The following is a 23,170-nucleotide window of genomic DNA, read 5'->3' on the forward strand; positions in this document are numbered from 1 at the left end:
AGCTTCAATACTATAACTTTCTTGTGGGCATATAAGAGACGAAGGGGACATTGCCCTTTCGAATAAGTTATCAGTGACTTCAGTGTATATGGAAATGTGCAAGTGTTCGGCCGGTGCCGACGTGAGCGGAAACTCGGTCAACGCCGGACATGTGGAGTGATGCAGCGATAAGGAATTTAAATGTGCGGGGAAGAACTTTCGATTCGCATTTCCCAATTTCAACTCTTCAATTTCACCTGCAATTCACTCAGACAGTCTTCCTTTCAATCCAATACCAAAAATCAATACCGGAGCGATGGGTAACGACCAGAGGGTTGGTGCCTATTATGCACCCAAGGGCGGGTTGCCACCGCAGACACAGATCCTCACCGACCGTGCCATGTTCACCGAAGCATATGCGGTAATCCCGAAGGGCACATTCAGCGACATCGTGACCAGTTTCCTCCCATTCTGGGAGAAAACGCGGTTATGGGTGATTGCCCGTCCGTTGTCGGGCTTTGCCGAAACATTTTCGCAATACATCATGGAAGTGCAAGCCGGAGGCGGTAGTGACCGTGGTGAAACGGATGACAGCGCGCAAGGTGTCGTGTTTGTTGTCGAGGGCGAAGTGACAATCACTCTGGGAACCGAGAAACACACGCTGACCGAGGGCGGCTATGCCTATCTACCACCGAAGAGCGGCTGGACCCTTCATAACACCGGCGCGACCACCGCCCGTTTCCATTGGATACGCAAGGCCTACGAATATGTGGAGGGAATCGATACTCCTGATCCGCTTTTCCTCAATGAAAAGGAGATCCCGCCCACGCCGATGCCGAACACCAACGATACCTGGGCAACCACTCGATTTGTGGACCCGACCGATCTGCGCCACGATATGCATGTCACCATTGTCACCTTTGAGCCCGGTGGTGTCATTCCTTTCGCAGAAACCCATGTTATGGAACACGGGCTTTACGTGTTGGAAGGTAAAGCCGTGTACAGACTCAATCAGGACTGGGTGGAGGTTGAAGCAGGTGATTTCATGTGGTTGCGTGCCTTCTGCCCGCAGGCTTGTTACGCGGGTGGCCCTGGAAAATTCCGCTACCTGCTCTACAAGGACGTGAATCGTCAGATGAAGTTATCGCGGCCTTAATGGCCAAACGCAGTGTCTTTAGCAGGTCTTGAACTTGTTAACCATCTGATCGACCCGAAAAAGGGGTCAACAGATGTTCTATTCTATTTGTATCTAGCATAATATGGTAAAATATTTTCTTGAACACTGTGGAGACAGTGGATGCCTTGGTGCCTCAGAAATCTGTACCACTGTTGAGACATCCATGGGTGCCTGGGTGCCTAGGTAGTCAGGCTTCCAAATTTTGTCGGAGCATGAGATCGGCATACCGGAAGTTTAGTTTATCCTGTCCACGCAGTATTGTTGATATTAGTCAGAAAGTCATATTTCCTGCTAGAATAGTGGATACAGAAATACAGAGATTTCAACTCCCTTGATTGGACCCCTATTATACTGAATACCACGTCAGTTGACAAGTTTGGGTACTTAGCTCAGATAGTAAGGATAAGATCCATCCTCATGTCCTACAAAATACCTAGGTATCTTTCCCACACTAGAGGTGTAAGAGACAACAATAACGTAGATATACGAGAACATGTCTCAAAAAGAAAAACAAACCATCCAAAATTTCTTACAACCTATTGTATTCTCACGCGACCTAATAGTGAACAGTCAACCACAAAACTTGACTATTGATTCCCTAAACTCTTCATGCTATAAATTCCGTTATCCCCGTCAACCTGCCCAGAGCAGAAAGGTACGACATCCCATTTTCACCCAACTCACCAAGCTACCTAGGTACTCAATCAAAAGAACTGTCCGCCTCTCTGTCCACCTTCATATCCTGTATCTTGAACTCGAGTCCTGTATTTCCAGACGTCAATACAACAATCCAGCCAAAATGACAGTGATATCCTCTTTCCCTCCTGGCGAGCGACAAGATATTAAAGTAAATATATTTAGACCGTTGCTAGCTGAATGACCACCACTTGCTTTGTGTGATATTCGATTTCAACAACCCCTGCCATACACGATACCAAAGACCGTTCGCGTCGCTCAGCGTACTAAACAACACTCGTATAACGACCCCGTTAGCTCGATGTGCCTCCCTATGCGCCAAGGCAGGCCGTTCTGACCCAAATGAATGCAACTAAGGGAGTCCGGCCATTTACATGGCTCAACTGGGTTCTGAAGCTTCAAGCCATATGACGACCCGATTCCGCCTAATTTTCGGGACTTGAATCGAGATCTTTGTTCTTGTAACATCTCTGCATTTGTAAATTATCTCACCTCTTCGTTATCCCAGGTGCCATGTTGGATGCTAGTGTTTCCTTACATGTAGCGATCCATACCCTCATTCTTCATTGCTCTCTGCCTTTGCTAATTCACTTGATTACTAGTGGCTCAGCTCCACATAAATTCTTGACGTTTCACTTCTCCATCGCCTTGGATACATCGCAAACCCGTACATCCTAAATGATCAAATGGCAATACATAACTCTTGAGAGCTTGTATATCGCCCCGCGATGAGTCAAGTAAACGGCTTTTGATCCGAATGGTTTCTTCTACTTTAACGTTTTGAAGTTGAGCGAACAACTTAGAGATTCTTAATGATATGATATCCCCTAGGTATCGTAGGTGGCAAAAACATACAACAGTGAGGATTCGCTGGTGGTCACCCACCCAACTACTAACTCACCGGCGTGTGGTTTAAGTAAGGCTGAGTAGACGGGAAGCCCTGTTTTCTACACCCTATCGTCGTATATACTAAACCAATAGTTAAGTGACATTATAAAGTCTAGACCTGGAGTTAATTTAGTACTAGGTAGGTAAGAAATGGATAAGCGCCACTCTAAAGTTGCGCGATCCGGGGTGAGAAAGGTGAGTGATGTTACAACCTAACGTGCGTGGAGTACGAATATGGTGCGCATATATCTTGTAGCACATATCGGGTATTTAGGTTTTTTTTAGTACCTTACCATTACTTCCCAGTTTTGCAACGTGGTGTCAGGCCCACTTGCCTTAACAAGTGAACTATAAATAGGCTGAGAATCACGTCTACAAGTCGCGCGACCACTATATTGACCCCCAACCTTCATAGTCAGCCTCTCTAGATAAAACTACAATAGCCTAAGACCTTTGACATGGTTATCGTGCTGAAACAACTCATGGAAGGTTGGACGTTCTGGTAAGAGATGTGATTACTAGTATCTACAGTCATTTTTCAGGAAAGCTATGCAGAAAGTTGGCTATATTTCGTTTTCTAAAGGAGTAGAGAATATTCGCTTGATTTTTGGACATCAGCTGCTGTGTCGGGCATGGACCATTCGTCAATAACTTCTATGAATCGAACCTCTCAATCCCAGTGGCATCGAAAGGCCATTTTATCAACGGCCTCCATTCAGGATCCAATGTCTGATTAATCGCATGAAGTACACGCTGGCCCCAAGATGAAAGCCACCAAAGCCATCTTAGACGGTGAAGCACAACACAGTAATGTGCAAATATAACCAGTGCAACGGGATGGCGTTTTTGCAATAAATGAGAAAAATGAGATGGAATGTCACAAATCCACATGAAGGTTTTCGAAATTGGCTCCGCATCACTGTCTATACCAGCGAAAAGATCTTCGAGGCGACAGATGGCTAGATGTGAAGCCTGGCAATTCTCCTGATCCGGTATGTGGATATTGTTGAGCTCGTATAGAGCCGATATTGCCGAGCTGGATGCCTCGGATAAACTCGGGCTAGTTTCTTCAATATAGGTCAATTGACTCATATCATCCGACTTGACTCCTGTCAGTATGGGGACCGAGAAATGCATCGTCGATTTGACCAGGGTAATGATCTGAATTATTTCACCCAAGGGATCGGATATCCCTTGGCCTGGTCCAGCGATCGCGAGTGGAAAGGCGAAAGCGAAGCCGATCAAAAGACTGGAGAGAAGAAAATCTCCAATGTGTTGAGACTGATGCTTCTCTTGCATGAGGCTAGCATATAAATTGATTGCTTCACTTTGATGGTGTTCAGCGGTTCTGATCCATTGCTCGCGCTCGCTGTCTTGTGGATTGACAAGTGCGAGATGAATTGCCGAGACAGCAAAAATGCCATGCAACAGATGTGGATTCGAAGATGCCTCGTTGGGAACTATTGTCTGCCATATTCGAATATCTGAATCGTTTCTAGATATTGTGAGAGCAGTTGCTGTTTTCCAATGCCGAAGCAGTTTAGAATGGAGATCGTCTAGATCTTCGGTAGAAACTCTAGGAGGGAAAGCAGAGCCAGAGACCATGCTATTCACACAATTAACCTGCGCTGATGAATCCGAGTAGAAGACAACCTCTGGGTACTGCGTAGAGCTGTGCTCAGCGGCAGCAGGTTTCGTCCAGCGCCAAGGACCAGAAGAATCATACTGGCAGGCCTCTAAGCGGTCTTCGCATTTAGTGCATTTGGGCTGCTTTTCATCACACTAAGTCCAGGTCAATAGAATCTGCATGAAGCACAAATTCCGAGGAAAGAAGATATACCTTGACACTTCTTCGCTTGCATTGAAGGCAGCCATGATGTGAGTTGCGCGGAGATTTCCGACGAGGCATGTGCGTAGCTCAAGCTCTAAATAATTATTCACGGTATTGTTAGAGAGATGATCCTGTACGACTACTCATAAGGAAAGGAGTGGACTGGAAAATCTCGTATTTGCGTGGAGAGAGAAAAGGAAGAAGGAAAGCTAGCTAGACTACGACTAATGTGCTAGGAGATCACGTGTCTTCGCAATAGGTATGTAGTTGAAAACTAATCTCGACTATGTAATGGCTAGCAGGATGTCTAAGACTAGAATGAGGAAGTTAGTTTTGCCGCCTGTCGGAGTATGAGATCGGCATACCGGAAGTTTAGTTTATCCTGTCCACGCAGTATTTTTGATATTAGTTAGATAGTTATATTTCCTGCTAGAATAGTGGATATAGAAATACAGAGATTTTAACTCCCTTGATTGGACCCCTACGATACTGAATACCACGTTAGTTGATAGTTATAAGCCCGGTTCGTACGAAATAAGGCCGCTATTCGCAAGATATAGCGCCTATCAGCACCTAAAAACCTCTAAAAGCTACATAGTAGCCCGCTAAGGCTATATAGCACCTAACCCTAATAATAGAAGTATTAACAATTCTCTCCGCTATAAAGGGCGAAAAACTAAAGGATTCGCCCTAATAGCGTACCTAGTTCGCCCGGGTGAAGCTATATACGATATAAAAATAAGTCTGGAAGCACTATAACCTAGATATCCCCCTGATAGAGAGACTAGTTAGGAAAGAAGAGCCTATTAGGCCGGAATACCCCTACGGAGGGACCGAATCGGATAAAAGAGACTAGAGAGATAAAATAGATATCTTTAAAGTGGACTAATCGAAATAGGATAGGGAGATAAAAGGGCTTTCTAATATAAATAACTATATTTATACCTTCCTAGACCTAATCTACTATACCACTATTACCGACTATTAGACCCTATATAAGAGACTTATATACCTAAGAGATCGCTTCGCGAGATCGACTATATATAAGGAGGAAGTCCGAATAAAGTAGAAGGTCTTCGCTATCTAAAAGCCGACTAGAGATATCGAATAATAGCTTAAATAATAGAATACCCTAAGGGAGTAAGCTATTAGCCTTAGTATTAATAACGGAGATATAAATAGGGACTTTCTATATACTATTAAAGAGGTCTTATCTATTTAGTGGTAAGGAAGATATTAAGAGATTATTATAGATAAGAAAGTCTATTAAACCTATAATCTCCTTAAGTCGTTCCGCGTAATAAATCGAGAAATAGGGGTATAAAAGGTATTATCTACTATACCCTTAAAAAGGGTATTTTTAATCTAGTAGGGATACTAAGAAGTAAAGTCCTAGACCTAGTCCTAAACTAAGAAGGTAATCCTATTTAAAAAGAGGAGGTACCTATACGGGAACCCCTACTATTTATATAAAATAGTAATATACTAGTATCTTAATAAGGAAAACCGCCCTAAAGGGACCTATATTAACCCTAGAAAGCTAGAAAAGATTAAGTAAAAACTCGCTAAAGAGCCTACTTAGAAGAAATAGGTAGAAAAGAAGGTAGAAAAGGTATAGTAAACTTAGTAAACTTAGTAATATTAGTAACCTTAGAAGGAAGAGTTTATAAATTAAGTAAGCTTCGCTACTACCCCTATATCGTATATTAGTACCCTTAAGCCCTATACTAGAGAGTAGGGGGGGGGGTAGCTTAGACTAGCGAATATACTCTTTTACTTACTAAAAATAGAGAACCTATCTTAAAAGATAGATAGATCCTCGATATAGGATCTAGTACCTATATCTATAATAATAGAGACCTTTTTATCGACTTTATACTCTAGATTTCGGATCTTACGATAGGAGATAGTACTACCTAGGTACTAGGAAAGGGAAAGGTTAGACTAGTAGGTAGATATCTAGTAAAAAATAAAATAGAGATTATACTTAGTAATACCCTCTATTCTCTTAGTTTCTATATAAATCTAATATCCTATTCTATACTAAAAAAGAAGGGCGGGATATAGTACTAGTATATAAACTATATTAGAGACCCTAATAATAGACTAGTTATCTACGTTAACCTTTAGGACTAGTTTAATCTCTAGATCTTTAATTAACCCGGAGAACTTATATAGCCCTAGTAAGCCTATTTTATAGAGAGAAAGTCTATAAAACCTTAATAATTAAGAGCCTTATTAGATATCTAGTACCGACGGCTTACCTATATTAACTAGCGAAGCGCTATAAAACTCGCTACTATAGTAGATAGAGTTATTTTTAACGATAAAGAAAAGGAGTCTACTAAAATATAGGTATTATACTAGACTTATTAGTTAGATCGTATACTAAGATAAATATTAAGATATATAGTTAGACGTACTTTCGGACGATTTAGAAGAGTATACTTTAATCTTATTTAGCTACCGCTAGTAAAGAATAAGTATCGCTAGATCTCTTATTTTTACCTAGAAGGTCCTAGGTTTTATTAGCTAATAACCTATAAAATAAAGCCTAAGTATTAGCTAGCGATTAATTATTTTATAGAACTAATAAGGAACTAATAGGATCTACTAATTAAAGCCTTCTAGTACGATAATAAGTCCTTAGCTAGAAAACCTACGGAATATAGCCTTACTTCTAACGGTATCCTTATATATTATAACCCCCTAGGGCACTCCGAAATAAATAGTTATACCGAAAGATCTAGTAGTATAATTATTACTTATATATATATACTTATACTTAAAGGAAAGCTCCTAAAAGATCTATAGCTAGAGGCCGCTAACGCTATAGTATAGTTACTAAATCGTACGCCGACGTATATTACTACCGAAAACCGCTAGGTTATACTATAGAAGGAGGTACGGAAGGAGTTTATACCGTAGGCGCTAAGAATTAACCTATTAAATATTAAACTATATAGAAGTTTAGTATACTATAGGATCGATAAATAAGTCTAGTCTAATAAAATAAACCTACGAGCTAAGATCGGATTCTTAGTTAGTTATATAGTATTAAATATCTAGAAAATCTAGTTTCTATATAATAGGAAAGTGAAGCCTATTAGGGATAGAGTATTTAATAAAACTCGTAAATATACCCCTAATTATAATAGATATTAGCTTATTCTAATACTAATATAGTAAGAACCTTAGGAAATTACTATAGAAGAGTTCACCTAGGTACTAAATCGCGTAATAGCTAGTTAAGAGACTAGCGAAATAGAAGAGAGAGATTATCGAGATCTATAAGAAGCTTAGTCTAATAATCTATAAGAAACTTAGCACTATAATTATTAAGGATCTTAGTAAGGATCTTAGTAAGGATCTTAGTAAGAAAACTAGTAGAATATATAGTAGAACTCTCCGTAGAGAGAGATAGCTAGTAAAGTTAGTTAGCGAGATACTACCTTACTTTAGGGGGTAGACTAGTAAGTGGTCCTACCCTCCCTAAAAACTACGATTATATAGTAAATACCTAAAATTATATAGTAAATACCTAAGATCTATAAACCCCGAGCCCCGCTAGGTATATTTCCGGATAAACCTCTTCCTCCGCTCCCTATTATACCGCCGTAAGAACCCTATATATAAGATCACTATACTACCCCTAGTTAGGGGGTAGATATACTAGGGGATCTAGAGGATCTAATTAGCGACTAAGCTTAGAATAATAAAGCTATTCCTACTATAGAAGATAAGCTAGAAAATAAGCTAGAAAGATAACTATAGGCGGAACTTCTCGCCCTAAGTAGATAAATTATAGGAGATATTAATACTAGTAATATTATTAGTAGAAAGCGAAGGCGTTAAACTAGGTAAGATAAAGACTATATCTATATAATAATTATAGGAGCTATAGACGAAAAGGAAGACCCTCCTATACTACTATATACTTTCGCTATAGGTCTATATACTAAGAAGCCTAAAATTAGACGTTATTAAGATAATCTCCCCTTAGTCCTAAAACACTATAAAGATATTATAAACTATCTATTTTAGGAAGGTTTTCTTATAGTAATAAGAAAGGAGATTAACTCTCTAATAGAAAAGGAAACCTATAAGATTATAGAGAGACTAAAGGATAGAGGTAAGTAAATACTACTTCTTATATAGGTATTTACCTATAAATATAATTAGGATAGTTATCTAGTTAAATTTAAAGCTCGTATATATATACGGGGAGATCTAGAGACTATTTCGTATAAAGAAAAGAGAGCTACTATACTAGTAGTAAGGACTATAAGGATAATCTTTACCCTTATTATCGTATTTAATCTCGATCTAAGATAGCGGGATACTATTACTACCTTTTTAAATAGTACGCTAAAAAAAGAGGTCTATATCTAGATACCTAATAGGTTTAGACTACCCGGTAAATACTAGAAACTCCGCTATATACTATATAGTCTATAGATCTTACCTAGACTTTAGTAATAGGAAGTAGCTAGTATATTTCGTAAGCTAGGACTATAATAAGCCTTAGAAGACCTTTATATCTTTATTAGAAATAGACTAATAGTCTTTTTCTATATTAATAATATCCTAATTACCTACTATAATAGTAAGGAGGTATAAGAAAGGGCTATATAGCTAGAACGAGATCTAGAAACTTACTAGGAACTAACTAATTATAAAGAGGTAGTATAGTTTCTTAATATCTATATTATTAGAGATAGGTAGTAAAAGAAGCTATAGTTTTATTAAGATAGCTATATAGTAAGTATTACTATATAATATAATCTTATAGATAGACTAGCGGTATATACCCTAATATCTATCGAAGAGCTAACTCTATATTAGGATATAGCTATAGCCTAAGAGATCCTATTATACTAAAAGAAGGTAGGATCTATTAGATATACTACTACGATTATAAGACTAGATACTATAAAATCGACTACTTATCTAATATAATACTTAATAAACCTAGGCCCCTAGTACTATTAGATAGCTAATAGAGTTATTACCTACCTTAATTCTACCCGCTATCTCGCTATTAAATATAGTATAGAATTAGGTATAGAAAGGGACTCTATATAATTCGCTAGTAATACTTTATATAGGGATTATCCCGATAGAAAGAGCTCCGCTAGCTATATCTACTAGGTGTATAGCGGACTAATCGACTAGAAAGCTAGTAAGTAGCCTATAGTTACTACCTCTACTACTAAAGCTAAGCTCCTCGGTCTCTTAGAGACTATAAAATAGCTATAATAGTGGCGTAGACTTCTTAATACCCTTAGTTTTATCCCTTCCTATTAACTAAGTATTAATTACGATAATTAGCGCACTATTAGTCTTCTAACTAGCGAGGATACGGCGTTCGAGACGAAATTACGATATATTAATATTTATCGGTACTAGCTTAGATAGGAAGTTAGGGAAGGAAGAATCAAGGTGAAATAGGTGCCGATAGCTAGCATAGCTATAGATAGACTTATAAAGTTACTCACTAGGCAAAAGCATAAAGCTTTCCTTAAAATGTTAAGGATAACCGATATAAGCTATCTAATAGTAGGGGTCGTCTAATCAGTAAGGGAAGAGAAATAGTATACCGACTAAGCGTAGGAAGCAGCTAGACTATACTGGCCTAGCTAAGGGGGTGTGTCGGAGTATAAGATCGGCATACCGGAAGTTTAGTTTATCCTATCCACGCAGTATTTTTGATGTTAGTCAGATAGTCATATTTCCTGCTAGAATAGTGGATATAGAAATACAGAGATTTCAACTCCCTTGATTGGACCCCTACGATACTGAATACCACGTCAGTTGACACCGCCGTCTTGCCTAATTTTACAGGCCAAAAGTAACGGAGAATTCGTTGATCCGAACATTTCTTGGCGAGAGTTAGTACCGGCACACGGCGCTAAACCTTTTATGTTTTCCTTCCACCTGGCCACTATTCTGATATCCCTTGTGATATTAAACATGCTTTTTATTTATTCCATACACGATTACATAACCCTTCTCCTATACAAAGCTCCTCCATCACCGTCGCTTAATTTTATGAAGCTATTCCCACCACCATCATGATCCATCGTACACACCATCAATCACTGTGCCGGATCAACTACCAAACCACCTGCCAAACCACCTGCCAAATCCATCTTTGTTACTAGCGGTAGCAGTGATTTCGATTGTTTGGAAAGGGGGTGTGGTATCCGGCAGGGGATCTGGGGGTTGATTTGGCAGTTGATTTGGCAGTTGATTTGGCAGTTGATTTGGCAGTTGATTTGGCAGTTGATTTGGCATAGTGGTTGATGGTGTGTACGATGGATGATGATGGTGGTGGGAATAGCTTAATAAAATTAAGCGACGGCGATGCAGGGCTAGGTAGGTGGAAGGAAGGCATAAAAGGGTTTAACGCTGTGTGCCGGTAGTAAAAACCGTGTGCCAGTAGTAACTCTCTTCTTGGCGCAGTAACTACCGAAGTCACATAGAAAGTTTCTATTCAATCCTTCTTCTCGTTGTGATCCAATACTATATTTTGATACAATTATAGGAAGGAAATTTAATATGTTGCGCCCTTTCCTGATGCCTCATGCAGCATATAGCCGAGAGTAATTCACGCACGAAATCAACACAATTGCATGGAGGCCTATCGTCTGTACCACATACGCGTAGTCTGAGTTGTCCTTATCTTTTTCTGAATGCGGAAGATCCCGTAAATCAAAGCTTCAGAAGTCGGTGGACCTTAACCATCATTGAATAGTCAGTTATTTATCACCAACAAGATATGCAAAGCGGATCTAGTAACTCACATCCGGGAACATAGACATCTACAGGCACTATCCGATCACAGCCTCTAACGACAGAGTAGCTGTAATGATAGTAACCACCGCCATTTGCGCAACTTCCCATACTGATGACATATCTTGGCTCAGGCATCTGGTCGTAGACCTGCCGAAGTGCAGGTGCCATTTTGTTGGTTACCGTGCCCGCGACAATCATCAAGTCCGACTGTCTTGGCGAAGCTCGAAATAAAAGACCTAAGCGATCAACATCATATCGGGGACCAGCCATGTGCATCATCTCCACTGCGCAGCAGGCAAGGCCGAAGGTCATCGGGTATAGGGAGCTCTGTCGGGCCCAATTCGCAACTTGATCGAGGGTTGTCCTAGGTATCACATACTTGTCAGCTCCTGCAGCAATGAGATCGCTCTGGGGTCACAAACAGCGCATATTGTGCCGCACCAGATGGGACAGCCTCGCTGGGTAGGGCGACCTCCGTTCGAGGTTTCCCACTAGCAGTCAGGGAATGCTGTGACCTTTGAAACTGCAATGCAATTTGTCTCGCCCTATGTGACCGGTACAAAAGCCATTGTTGGCCTTGTAAATCATGGCCTGGTTAGTCTTTGCCCCGACGACTTTGCTAGTCAAATAACGTACAGTTTTGAGCAGTAGCTATCATTGCGCTAGGCCGAGCGGACATAAATAACGACGGTGCCATGTCAAGAGGAGTTGGACTTTCAATGCTGAGACACTGATGTGATGACTTCAAATGAACCTGAAAAATCCAGATGGTCTATTCATGTCTCGCTTGTCGACCCGGTGATTGATAGATCTAGATTAAGGTTCTAGATTGAGTATTTCTTACGAATACACGGCAAATACAGCGATACACCCGCCATTTAACATCTTCTTTAGGCAATAGTTACGAGATTTACCGCTAGTAATAATAGAACCAGCCAAAGAGAACACCCCAATAAGCAGGCTCGGCTCGTAAGAGAAGCTTTTGATGTAGTTAACTAGGACAAAACCAAGGTTCACCAACATCAGGTCTTAACGCCATTCGCCTCCCACAAAACTCTATATTTGCCTAATCATAGGTGTTGAATCTACTGCTAGCGTGATATAAATATAAGGATGGACGAAAAATCATGATATCAACTTTTTGCAGCAAAGAAGGAAGAAAAAGAGTGTACGGGAGCTGGTAAATACCTTATCCCGAAGACAGAACCGTCAATGGACCAAGAACTTGTAGAGTATCGAAATCGAGAAGATCCCCGAGAAAGGCAAAGAGCTGCCTCAACTACGGCCAAGTCTCGCTAAGGAGCCCGTGTCTTATCCCTGCGTCTACTTTTATCTACTTGACACTTGTATTTCCTATAAAGGTTAGACGTCAGCCGACTTTTTTCAGCCTTTACAAGCCTTGGCACTCGAAATGCATCGAAATGCAGACGTGCATACCGGATAAAAACCGGGTATTGTACCCGGAAAAACATGTGACACTGGATATCCAGTGTCCTCACAAAAGTGCACTTTTTATATTGGTGATCTTGATCCGCACAGGTTGTGAAAAGAGCGGATTTTGTCATTTGAGTTAATCACAGTTATACCCATTTTTGAGTCGTACGATACATTTCAAATCCGTCAACTTCTGTCAAATGTAACCCTGTGGGTACTGGCCAATCAACAGCTAATTTCTCCTGCATGACCCGCAGGATTGCGGGTCAGGGCCTGCAAGCTACAGCTCACCCCCGTTGCTCTACCCAATGACACTCGACTGGACCTATTTGTGCTCCTCAATAACTGTGTACCGAGGGAGTGCCACGGGAAAACGTGCTGAGGCAGCATGAACACATGACCATTGCTGCTCCGGCTGGGTTCCCTGTTAGGGAAAGTTTATGCACATTTCAAACATCACTAATAACGGTCCAATGAACTTCACTAGCACATCGGCTTGTTTTGCTCAATTTTCTGCTAACAGACGGGTCTTGGGAAGTCCAATTTGTTTATAAAGCTCATCAATCCACTACAAATCAGTCTACAGCAAGCAACTCTCAACAAGCAACCCTCAATCCTCCACCAAAATGTTTGGGAAACTCTCTTCAGCAGCCCTGCTGGCACTCAGCCTCACAGCCCAGGCCACCCAAATCTTCAGCAACACAGGCACAACATCTGGCTGGGACTCCACCAATAAAGAACACTCCGGCACTGTGCAACAAGTGACGAACGTCGTCTATGAAGGCCCAACCGCCCTGAAAATGACCCAAATCTACGATTCAAGCTACACAGGTCGCTACCACTCGGAAGTGGTCAAGAAGAATGTCTACAAACGTGGCGACACAGGCTTCTACGGCTTCACCTTCCGCCTTCAAGAAAACTGGCAATTCTCCCCAGCCCAATCTTACAACATCGCCCAATTCATCGCCGATTTCAGCGATACCGGCTGCGACAATTATATGCCCTCCAGTATGGTTTGGCTTGTCGGTGACCAGCTCTACACCCGCGTCAAGCAGGGTAGTATCTGCTCACAGAAGACTGTGACTTTCCCCAGCCTGGCAACTATCACTGCGGGCGTCTGGCATAAGATCGTGATTCAGGCTACTTGGAAGTCCGACGGTACTGGTCAATATAAATTGTGGTTGGACGGAACCAAGCTGTTGGATAAGAGGGACATCGCAACTACCATTGATGACGATCGGGCTTTCCAGTTCCGCGTTGGTCTTTATGCTAATGGCTGGTATGATGATAAGGGAATGAAGGGCACTCAGGGTACTAGGCAGATTTGGTATGATGAGATTGCTGCTGGGACTGTGTTTGCCGATGCGGATCCTGATCAGTGGTGATTGACTCATGTGGGTAATAGAGAGTGAACTCTGTCCCCTTTTTTGTTGATCTTGTCCATTGGAACCTGCTGTGTTCAAGGACCGGTGAAAATGGGATCATTCTTTTTTATTATTCCAGATGAAATCATGTCAATTCGCATCCCAGTGTAATGGGAAAAGACCCAAATCCTACCAGTTCATTTACTTAGATATTGGACTCAGATAAATAGCCCAACCAACCCGAGAACATCACCTACCAAGATATTCAGATAGAAAATAGTGGTATTGAGGGCATTTAGGCGAATGGACAGAGCAGCGCTAGTTCCTAAATTAGCAATCTTTGGCACATGTGGGAAATGCAAGCCGCCTACGGCTGAAGTGCTAGGTAACTATAGATCTAGTATAAGGCACCTCCGAGTGGTATCAGTGCATGTAGTGTCAACTATGTCCACAGTTACACTTTAACCTTCAACTTGAAGTTGGTGATCAAAATATAAAAAAATAGATCGATTTTCAATCGGAGGAACCCTTGAAGAAAGAAAAAAAAAGATCAAACCATGCCACTGACAAAATTCCGATCAGATAGTAATTCTGCTTCTTGAAATGTTACATTTCCGCCCTTTATCAGCACTCCGAATCGCTTTCGGCTTCCTCATCAGAGACGCTGGGAATGCCTTGTATTTCCGCTTTCCTCTTAAAGGTTTCAACTGCATTTCCACTGAGTTGTACCTTGAAACGCCTCAGAAATGCCTGAATTCTTTTCACCGTACATCTTTCCACAACGAGCTCCACAACCCTTTCCGTGCAGCAAATTTCAGCATCCACAAAGAGGCACAGACCGATCAAATTGTCAAAATAAAGGTCAAAAATTGGAAAGTCCAGCAGGGTTCTTGTCAAAAACTCCGTTGTGTGGTCAGGTTCTTTCAACACAGCGTCAATAGCATCCAAGATACCACCATGCCAGTCTAATTGCTTTTGAAAAAGGCTTTCAAAAAGAGACTGAAGATCCACATCATTGTGCCTCTGTAGAAAATCAGCCAACACGGATCGAGTATAGCCCCTTTTATAAATTACCGCTTTCTCTTCTCTATTCTGTTTACGATCTAAGGGGGTTGACCCACGGAACTTATTATGCGGCTACTTAGATAGTTCGATCCTCTAAATTTATGGTACTGTCTTAGAATGTATGAAAACGGAGTACTTCTTATATATCGCGGTATACGGCTAATAATAATCAATCTCTGAATCCTTTAGATTCGGTCTAGTACTCCGTATTCTGTATCTTGTACGGAAAGAGGTCTGGGCGAACTCCTGGTGGTTGGTTCGCTATTCCACCTACAATCGAGAGTTAACTCTTATACTTGACTTGAAGGGGGGTTGTATAATATAGTCCGCCTAAAAAATCGGAGATTATATAGGATGACTACGGTAAACACCGCTATGCCGCCACTCGAAGTTAGGATCGGTATCCTCTATTAGTATATCGTACTTAGCACGTATTCGCCGATCCACGTAAGCGGCCCGAGAGTAGTGAACCTAAAGAAAAAAAAAAGTAAAAGTCTGGGGAGTACTAGTTATATGGATCGAGATGCTCTTGTTTTTTTCCCTCTATTTTTCCCCTTTGGCTTTTTAAAACACACTTCGACCAGTCCTTAACCTAGATATACGTACCGCGTGGATCTTATCTTAAAGTATGTAGAGAGGCCTTTAAGTTTTCTAATTACTATGTCTACCCTTAAGGCTAGCCTAGGCCTATTAGCCGATGAGCGGTACCTATAGTCGCTTATATATAGGCTAATCATTAGTATAGCCGTCCTATTAATGATTGTTTGTAGCTTAAGAGTAAGATTCTCCCTATATATCCTGTTAAACGCGAAACGGCGGATAAGTATTATATATAAGCTGATTTTTCCTATAGCTTTATATACGAGTATTTATAGTAAAGGTATTTAGATTAGATGATATTACTATCTATATTGCTTTAGTTTGTCTTAGTCTAATATTAAATTCTATTTATAGAAATCTATAAAGATTAATAAGTTTTGCTTAATAGGTTATTATATAGGTCTTTAATGGGATAGTAATTACGGTTATCTATTATAGAGAAGGGTAATACTTTAGAAATATATCTCCTAAAGATCGAGCAATCTAGCTTAAGGTATGATTAAAAATAGGTCCCCTATTATACTAACTTACCGAACCTATTGCCGAGAGCTAACTACTAAATAGCTATATTATATAGCGATATATATATATCTCTACGTCTCTCTATTAGTTAAGCTTAGCTTACTAATATTTCTACGACGGATCTTCGTGAAACGTATATTTTTTTCGCCTATATTCTAAGATACCCCGATTAGATCTTAATAATAGATACTAACCTCTAGCTACCTCGCTATTAGCCTAGATAAATTAGCTTACTACGTCTATAATAGCTTTTTAGGTTCTATTCTCGATATCCGGCTCTTTTATTCTAGCTTTCTAATACGATCCTCTAAGGTACATATATAAGGACTCTTACCTATAGAACTATCTATAAATATCTATTAACCTATAGTAGGGCTACCTATAACTTATCTATTAAGGATAGGAAATATTACTCTTAGTTTAAGGTATTTTAAATCATACTTTACTAGGCTATCCTTATCTTCGTATTAGATATAATTATCTTAGTTACGCTAATAGTGATTCTATATAGACTAAATATACTAACGAGGAAAATCGTTACCTTAAAAGCAATTTTTAGATTAGGTAAGTGTATAGTACATAGTATCTAGGATTTAAATCTTACTTATTTTACTCCTTTTACTTATTATACTCCTAGGTATAATTACTTATATCTCCCCGGTCGTCCGCTTTAGTATATTAGGCTATCTACGCGAAGACACTATAGATCTTACCTATAAGAACCCGCTAGTTCGAACTCTCTAATATTTAGTTAATGCCTAGGCCATACTAACTAATCATCATAGACGACTTAGCATCATCCCTCTACTAGATGGTTATTAAGTTTAATCTAGGCCTCGTTACCGGCTCTCTCTTATCGCTACGCCTATTGCTATTTTTCCGCCGATTCGGGTCGACGATAAACTCGCGATATAAAGTATTAACCGGTGATATAGCACACGAGCTTCGAAATGTGTCTAGGAACGAGACCAGAAGTGGCAGGAAAAAGAATATCAGTATGGGAATGGGGACGACAATAATATAGGATAGCGCTAACGAGAGTCAAGAGCGTATCATCCATATGGCGAAGTCAGACTATGGCCGGCCACAGACCTAAGTTACTGTCGAATTATATTTCATTCCTAATTCCAATGAAAGTGTTGTTCGGGGAAAGTTTTGATGGAATTGTGTTATTCCCTTTGAAACCAGATACCTTGCGCTTTGCTTGGACCTACTCAATGGTATATTAAACGCCCGAGCCCTTGGGTTGTACATACTATAGTGACTAAAGCTTAGCAGGCTTATTCAATATATATTATTTACATCTTTCCCAGTTAAGCTAGGACCTGACTGAGGGGAGTCTGACTGATGTCCGAAACCCATTGTGTCGATTTTGTTAGGCACTTCAATAATTCAGGAATATTATCATCTCGAGTACGCATTGGCTTAGGGCGTATAATTCCAGAGGGTGTTCCCCTACTAAATATTGGCGGGGTGGCAGGGATGCTCGAGAATTCAACACCAAGTGGCGAAATAGAGACCTAAGTAGATTGTGATGGCATAGTGGCCAGGGTTTACTTTCGGCTTTAACGCAATGCATTGCGGCCTTAGTGCCTTAACTTGGCCTTAATCCTAACCGCTTTTAGATACTAGTATGTACGATACAGTGTATTGTAAAGCTTTCGGCGCGGAATAACTAGCACGTCGGATCAACCCTTTTTTAACTAACTCGACAAGTCACAACTTTTTTACCACCTCACTCCATCAAGATAAGGTGATTATAAAGCAAGTAATATTGGTGGAAGGATCAACTAATATGTTGGTAGTACAGAAGAAGCGTACTTGATCGCCTATTCCAACTATGCGTCGGTAGAGCTAGCGAGCATGTAGAACTTGATTAGTTTTATATCATAGAGATCATTTGTTTTTAGTCTAGATTATACTACAAAAACTGCTTTTGAAAAATATATAACTCTCTTATAGTTGAAATTTCTTAATACTAATAAAGACATAGAGTATAAAAGTAACTTTCAAACTAGGATAGTGTTTAATAATAGTATACTTTCCAAGTAACTAATAACTTTTTAAGAGGTTTCTAAAATTTACCTATTAAAGTGATTCTCTCCTAGCAGCAGATAACTTCCCAGCAGCACTATATCGTCTACCAATATAAAATTGATATCAATGGACGGGGTGAGGAGCTACAATTAACTTGCAACTATCTAAATGGCTGAAGCCCAAGGCGTTGTAGTGTAGTTTAAAAAAATTCAGATTTGCACAGAAGTTGTTTCTTCTGTTAAAAAACCTGCAGGTCCTATGGAGAGAGCACGGAAGATTATCTGACATCAGGATGAGTCGTTCACCAGGTAGACCTCAATTCTGACGATGGCCTTCCTTCATCCCTTAAATTATGTTGCTTTCAACTAGATACGTCTCTATTCTCCATACCCGATACGAATATAACCTCGTCTCAACATGCAACCTGCAGACAAGCGGACTCAATCAAAAATTGATTTAATTTTCCCTGAAGAGAAAACTCAAGATGAAATCAAGCTCGAACAGAGTGGAGATATTGATGCTCTTCAACGGTATCGGCGAAAGGTGGCTCATCAAAGAAAACCTTGCTATACTGATCGAGCGGTCGACCTTCTCCGGATAGAAGAAGACCTCCGAAGTACTATCCAGGAAGAGCAAATCCTCGCTAGGAAGCCCGATACCACGTATAGCTGGCTAATTTATCGGAATGATAAACAGGCTAAGCTCCAGGCTTTAAATAAGAGATATTGGTTGCTGGAACGACAGTGGTGGAAAATCCGGAGCTCATTCGTGGAGGGACCGCTAATACGAGCATTTGACCTATGGCGATCACATCCTCTATGGTATATGCACCGAGTTTTGGTTGAGGATTGCTTGAGGAGGGGAGGGTGCTGTAGCCGTAGCTGTGGATGTTGCGTTGATCGTAAGATTGACAAGACACGACAGCTTGGAGCTGGACATTGTACGGTGGCATGTGGATGTTGTCACCAAGCTCGGGGGTTTGAGCTTACTAAAAAAGAAAAGACGGAATTCCTTACGGATTTTCATATCCTGGGGGACGGTAGTCATTACCGCCTGAGGATCAATCGAGTTTCAATATGGGGATTATCTTTTGATTGTCACGATAGCCCTTTTGATATGATTGTAATACCCCCAGGATATGAGAAGATTGTTTCAAAAGAGCAGATGGCAAAAGGCAAGGCTGGACAAGTCGAGGAGTTTATTCTTATTGACGAAGAGAAGGAGGAAGTTGGAGCGTCAGGCTAGGTGTCTGCTGGATATCTAGAGTTGCTTGTGTAATGTGACTTTTGCTTTTGTCTTCGACAGTTTAATTTCAATACTATTCCTTCCTATTTAAGAACATTCGTGCCTGCCATTGTAGTTCACGTCGATGACCTTGCTACCTTCCGACCTGCTGTAGCGTAGACTTTTTGATTCTGTCAAAAACATCCCCAAAACTGAATTGAAACAAGGACAAAATATCAAGAATTATCATGGTGAGTCTCATCAGCACTCTTTCCAATAGTCCGTTCAAAGGTATCTTATGATGCTCGAGTTTCTCAAGTCTGATGCGGTAAACTGTGGGGTCTGTTCGCGGGGGAGGTGGGATTCCTAAATTGGTCATTTTCCGAGAGTATTGACCCGCAACTTTGCGTTGTGTCGTTTGTACTTATAAAACTTGAGTGCTCAGTGACTGGATTCTTGTCTTTCCCTTTATTATAGAATTCTCATTTGCAAATTCAGTTTAAACTCCGGAACACGCAACTTCTGATTGATCACAGCCCAATTTAGTCTCGAAAATGAGCTCTGTGCTTGGAGCATGGGAATCTCATCCTCCCGTTTCTCTCCATTTACAGAAAAACACATCAATGAAAATGTCACGGTCAATTTCCGAGGCACTTCCATCACCTGGGTTATCACAGTCACAATCCCGTACATCCACGCCAGTCCCTCAAACGAACCGCCGATCGATCCAGAGAGAAGCCGCCGATATTGCAAATCCGACCGTCGAGCAATCACAAAACAACTGGAAAAGCAAACGGAGAATCATAAGCGCCTGTTTGATGAGTTTTGGAAATGGGGTCAACGATAGTACTCCAGGTGCCGTCATTCCGTACATGGAGACAGGTTACAAGATCGGATATGCTGTTGTCTCTCTTATTTTTGTGGCCAATGCCGTGGGATTTATTCTAGCAGCTCCGGTTACCCATGTCTTGGAGAGAAAAATCAGCCACTCAAAGAGTTATGCTGCTGCCATGTCATGCTTGGTGATCGGGTATGCTATCGTTGTTTCTGAGCCTCCGTTTCCTGTTGTCGTGATCACCTTCCTTTTGTACGGGTTTGGCCTTGCAGTGAACTTGGCTCTTACCAATGCATTCTGTGCCACTCTACCCAATGCGACTGTTTCGCTGGGCTATTTACATGGTGCTTATGGGATTGGCGGAACCGTGGCCCCCATCATGGCGACGAGCATGGCCTCTAACGGAATTAGTTGGTCCTTGTTCTATACCATTCCTTTAGCCATTGCCGTACTCAATATGACCCTAGCGCTATGGGCCTTCTCTCACTCTGAAGAGGAAAAACCATCTGAATCCGAAAGAACCTTATTCCAGTCTGCTTCTGGTGCGATGTCTCGCACGCAAGTTCTGAAAAAGGCCATACAAAATCGTACCACGCTCCTCGGTGCGTTGTTCATTTTTGTTTACCAAGGCGCCGAAGTCTCCGTTTCTGGCTGGCTGGTATCCTTTCTCATCAGCTATCGCCATGGCGATCCCTCCCGCGTTGGATACGTTAGTGCTGGCTTCTGGGCGGGAATTACAGTCGGCCGACTTTTTCTCACCTACCCGGCAACCAAATTGGGCGAGAAGACCTCGGTTGTCTTGATGATTTTGGGCGCTATATTGTTTCAGCTTTTGATTTGGCTTATTCCTAACCTCATTGGGGAGTTCTATATATAGATTATAAAGTACTATATTAATAGCCGAAAGAGATCGGATCTTAGACTTTTATTAGATATAGAGATATAAGGGTATCTATTTATAGGATCCGCTTAGGTTTATCTTATCTATATAATATAGATAAGATTCTATATCTCTATACTATATATAATATAGAAAATTCTATAGATAGAGCTTATAGAATAGATAAAGCTATTATTATAACTAAGAAAAAAAGGGAAGAGCGTTAGATATATAATAGTAAAGATATATATAATATTATTAGTAGAAAGTAGAAAGTCCTAAATAATAATAATTAGGAAATATCTTCTTTATTATTAATAGATCTATATGAAGGTCTACTATATCCTAATATAAGATATCTTATTAAATAGAAAGATAGTAATATTATTTTAAAGGGTTAGACCTTTATATATTATATTATATATAGTCTAGCTTTATAAGGTAATAAAAATATTTATTAGAAAGCCGAAGAACTTAAAGAATATTATAAGAATATTAATGTTAGGACCGGTGTGCTGGCGGGTCCTGGCAGATAATAAAGAACTAGAGTGAAGGAATAGTAGGGTGCTGGTATATTCATAAACTAATCGCTAAAGAGCTAAGTTCCCCTAGCAGTCTCTGCATGGATGACCTTTGGCGGGTCACGGGACTAGGTCACCTGACCCGGCAGGACTCAGTCTTCCTAGTGCAGTCTCTGGCGGGGGGTCATGCTACCCCTACTGGGTCACGGGTTCTAGGTTATAGGACTAGGCGGGATCCAGCCTATGAGGCACTCTCCTAGTAGAAGGTCGTAATATTTTCCCCCTCCTTAAAGAGCTGCGTCCTCGTAGCTAAGGGTCGGGGGTTAAGGGTCTCTTATAGTTAAGGTAGGGAGGGTTCGAAAATTAGACTTCCGCACGCACCGGAATTAGGTCGAATATCCCGACCCGGCACCGGACCTAGGTTAGGTCCGGTGCCGAACCCCCGACCCGGGCCTATACCGGACCTAATGTTAGGTTCACCGGATAACCTAATAAAAACCTAATTAGACCTAACTTTTGTATAATTCTCTATATAAAGTGCCTTACTTATCTAAATTGACTACTATAATTTTTCCTTATTTTAGTTATATTAAGAAAGACTTTAATATTTAGTAGTATAGTAAGTTAAACTTAATAAAATATCCTTATTTATTAGTATTTAAGGTCTAATAATATATTAATTACTTAATAGAATATAAAATTTCTTATAAAATAATACTATAATTAATAGGGTTAGAAAACTTATATATTTAAGTAGTAGAAATATATATTTATAATATATAGTTTTAGTATAGTCTTTCTAATACTAAAGAAATAATTAGAATAATAGTAAATTAGTCTAATTTTATAAATCTTCTTTATTAGAGAGTAGTTTCTAGTGAAAATAAATATTATTAGTACCTAGATATTATTATATTTACTTAATAATCCCTTAATTCTAAAGTATTTAGTTAAGACTAAGTATTTAGAGTAAAAAATTCTTAAGTGATTTTCTAAATTAATATAGGAATTAGATTTTTATTAGGTTTTTACTAGGTTTTCGCTAGATTTCTTAGATTTTTACTAGATTTTCTAGGTTTTTACTAGATTTTTACTAGATTTTTACTAGATTTTTATTAGATTTTTATTAGGTTTTATATAAGGGCCTATTTACTTTATACTCTATAAACCTATAAGCTAATTAATATAAAGCTAATATCTTAGTTTATTTAATCTATTACTCTTAATCTCTACTTACTATTCTTAATGTTATAACCCTCTGCTAGGAGAGTGCCTTATAGGCTAGATCCCGCCTAGTCCTATGACCTAGAACCCGTGAC

General features: G+C 40.1%; 4 protein-coding genes across 4 annotated transcripts; 3 read left to right on the forward strand and 1 right to left on the reverse strand.

The window, feature by feature from the left end:
* Positions 1 to 295: 295 nt before the first annotated feature.
* N7457_006190 (Cupin 2 conserved barrel) lies at positions 296 to 1,135 on the forward strand (the record flags this gene model as incomplete). Its single annotated transcript, XM_057177234.1, has 1 exon — positions 296 to 1,135. The coding sequence occupies one exon, from the start codon at positions 296 to 298 to the stop codon at positions 1,133 to 1,135; it is 840 nt and encodes a 279-aa protein (XP_057031536.1).
* A 10,079-nt stretch (positions 1,136 to 11,214) lies between these two features.
* On the reverse strand, positions 11,215 to 12,066 carry N7457_006191 (NuoB/complex I 20 kDa subunit family protein; the record flags this gene model as incomplete). Its single annotated transcript, XM_057177235.1, has 4 exons — positions 11,215 to 11,309; positions 11,378 to 11,747; positions 11,788 to 11,960; positions 12,006 to 12,066. The coding sequence occupies 4 exons, from the start codon at positions 12,064 to 12,066 to the stop codon at positions 11,215 to 11,217; spliced, it is 699 nt and encodes a 232-aa protein (XP_057031537.1).
* Positions 12,067 to 13,429: 1,363 nt separating this feature from the next.
* N7457_006192 (polysaccharide lyase) lies at positions 13,430 to 14,188 on the forward strand (the record flags this gene model as incomplete). Its single annotated transcript, XM_057177236.1, has 1 exon — positions 13,430 to 14,188. The coding sequence occupies one exon, from the start codon at positions 13,430 to 13,432 to the stop codon at positions 14,186 to 14,188; it is 759 nt and encodes a 252-aa protein (XP_057031538.1).
* Positions 14,189 to 20,238: 6,050 nt separating this feature from the next.
* N7457_006193 (uncharacterized protein) lies at positions 20,239 to 21,327 on the forward strand (the record flags this gene model as incomplete). Its single annotated transcript, XM_057177237.1, has 1 exon — positions 20,239 to 21,327. The coding sequence occupies one exon, from the start codon at positions 20,239 to 20,241 to the stop codon at positions 21,325 to 21,327; it is 1,089 nt and encodes a 362-aa protein (XP_057031539.1).
* Between the last annotated feature and the right edge of the window lie 1,843 nt (positions 21,328 to 23,170).

The sequence above is a fragment of the Penicillium paradoxum genome, assembly GCF_028828445.1.
Source record: "Penicillium paradoxum strain IBT 22861 chromosome Unknown utg000005l_segment0_segment0, whole genome shotgun sequence".
Taxonomy (NCBI): Eukaryota; Fungi; Ascomycota; class Eurotiomycetes; order Eurotiales; family Aspergillaceae; genus Penicillium; species Penicillium paradoxum.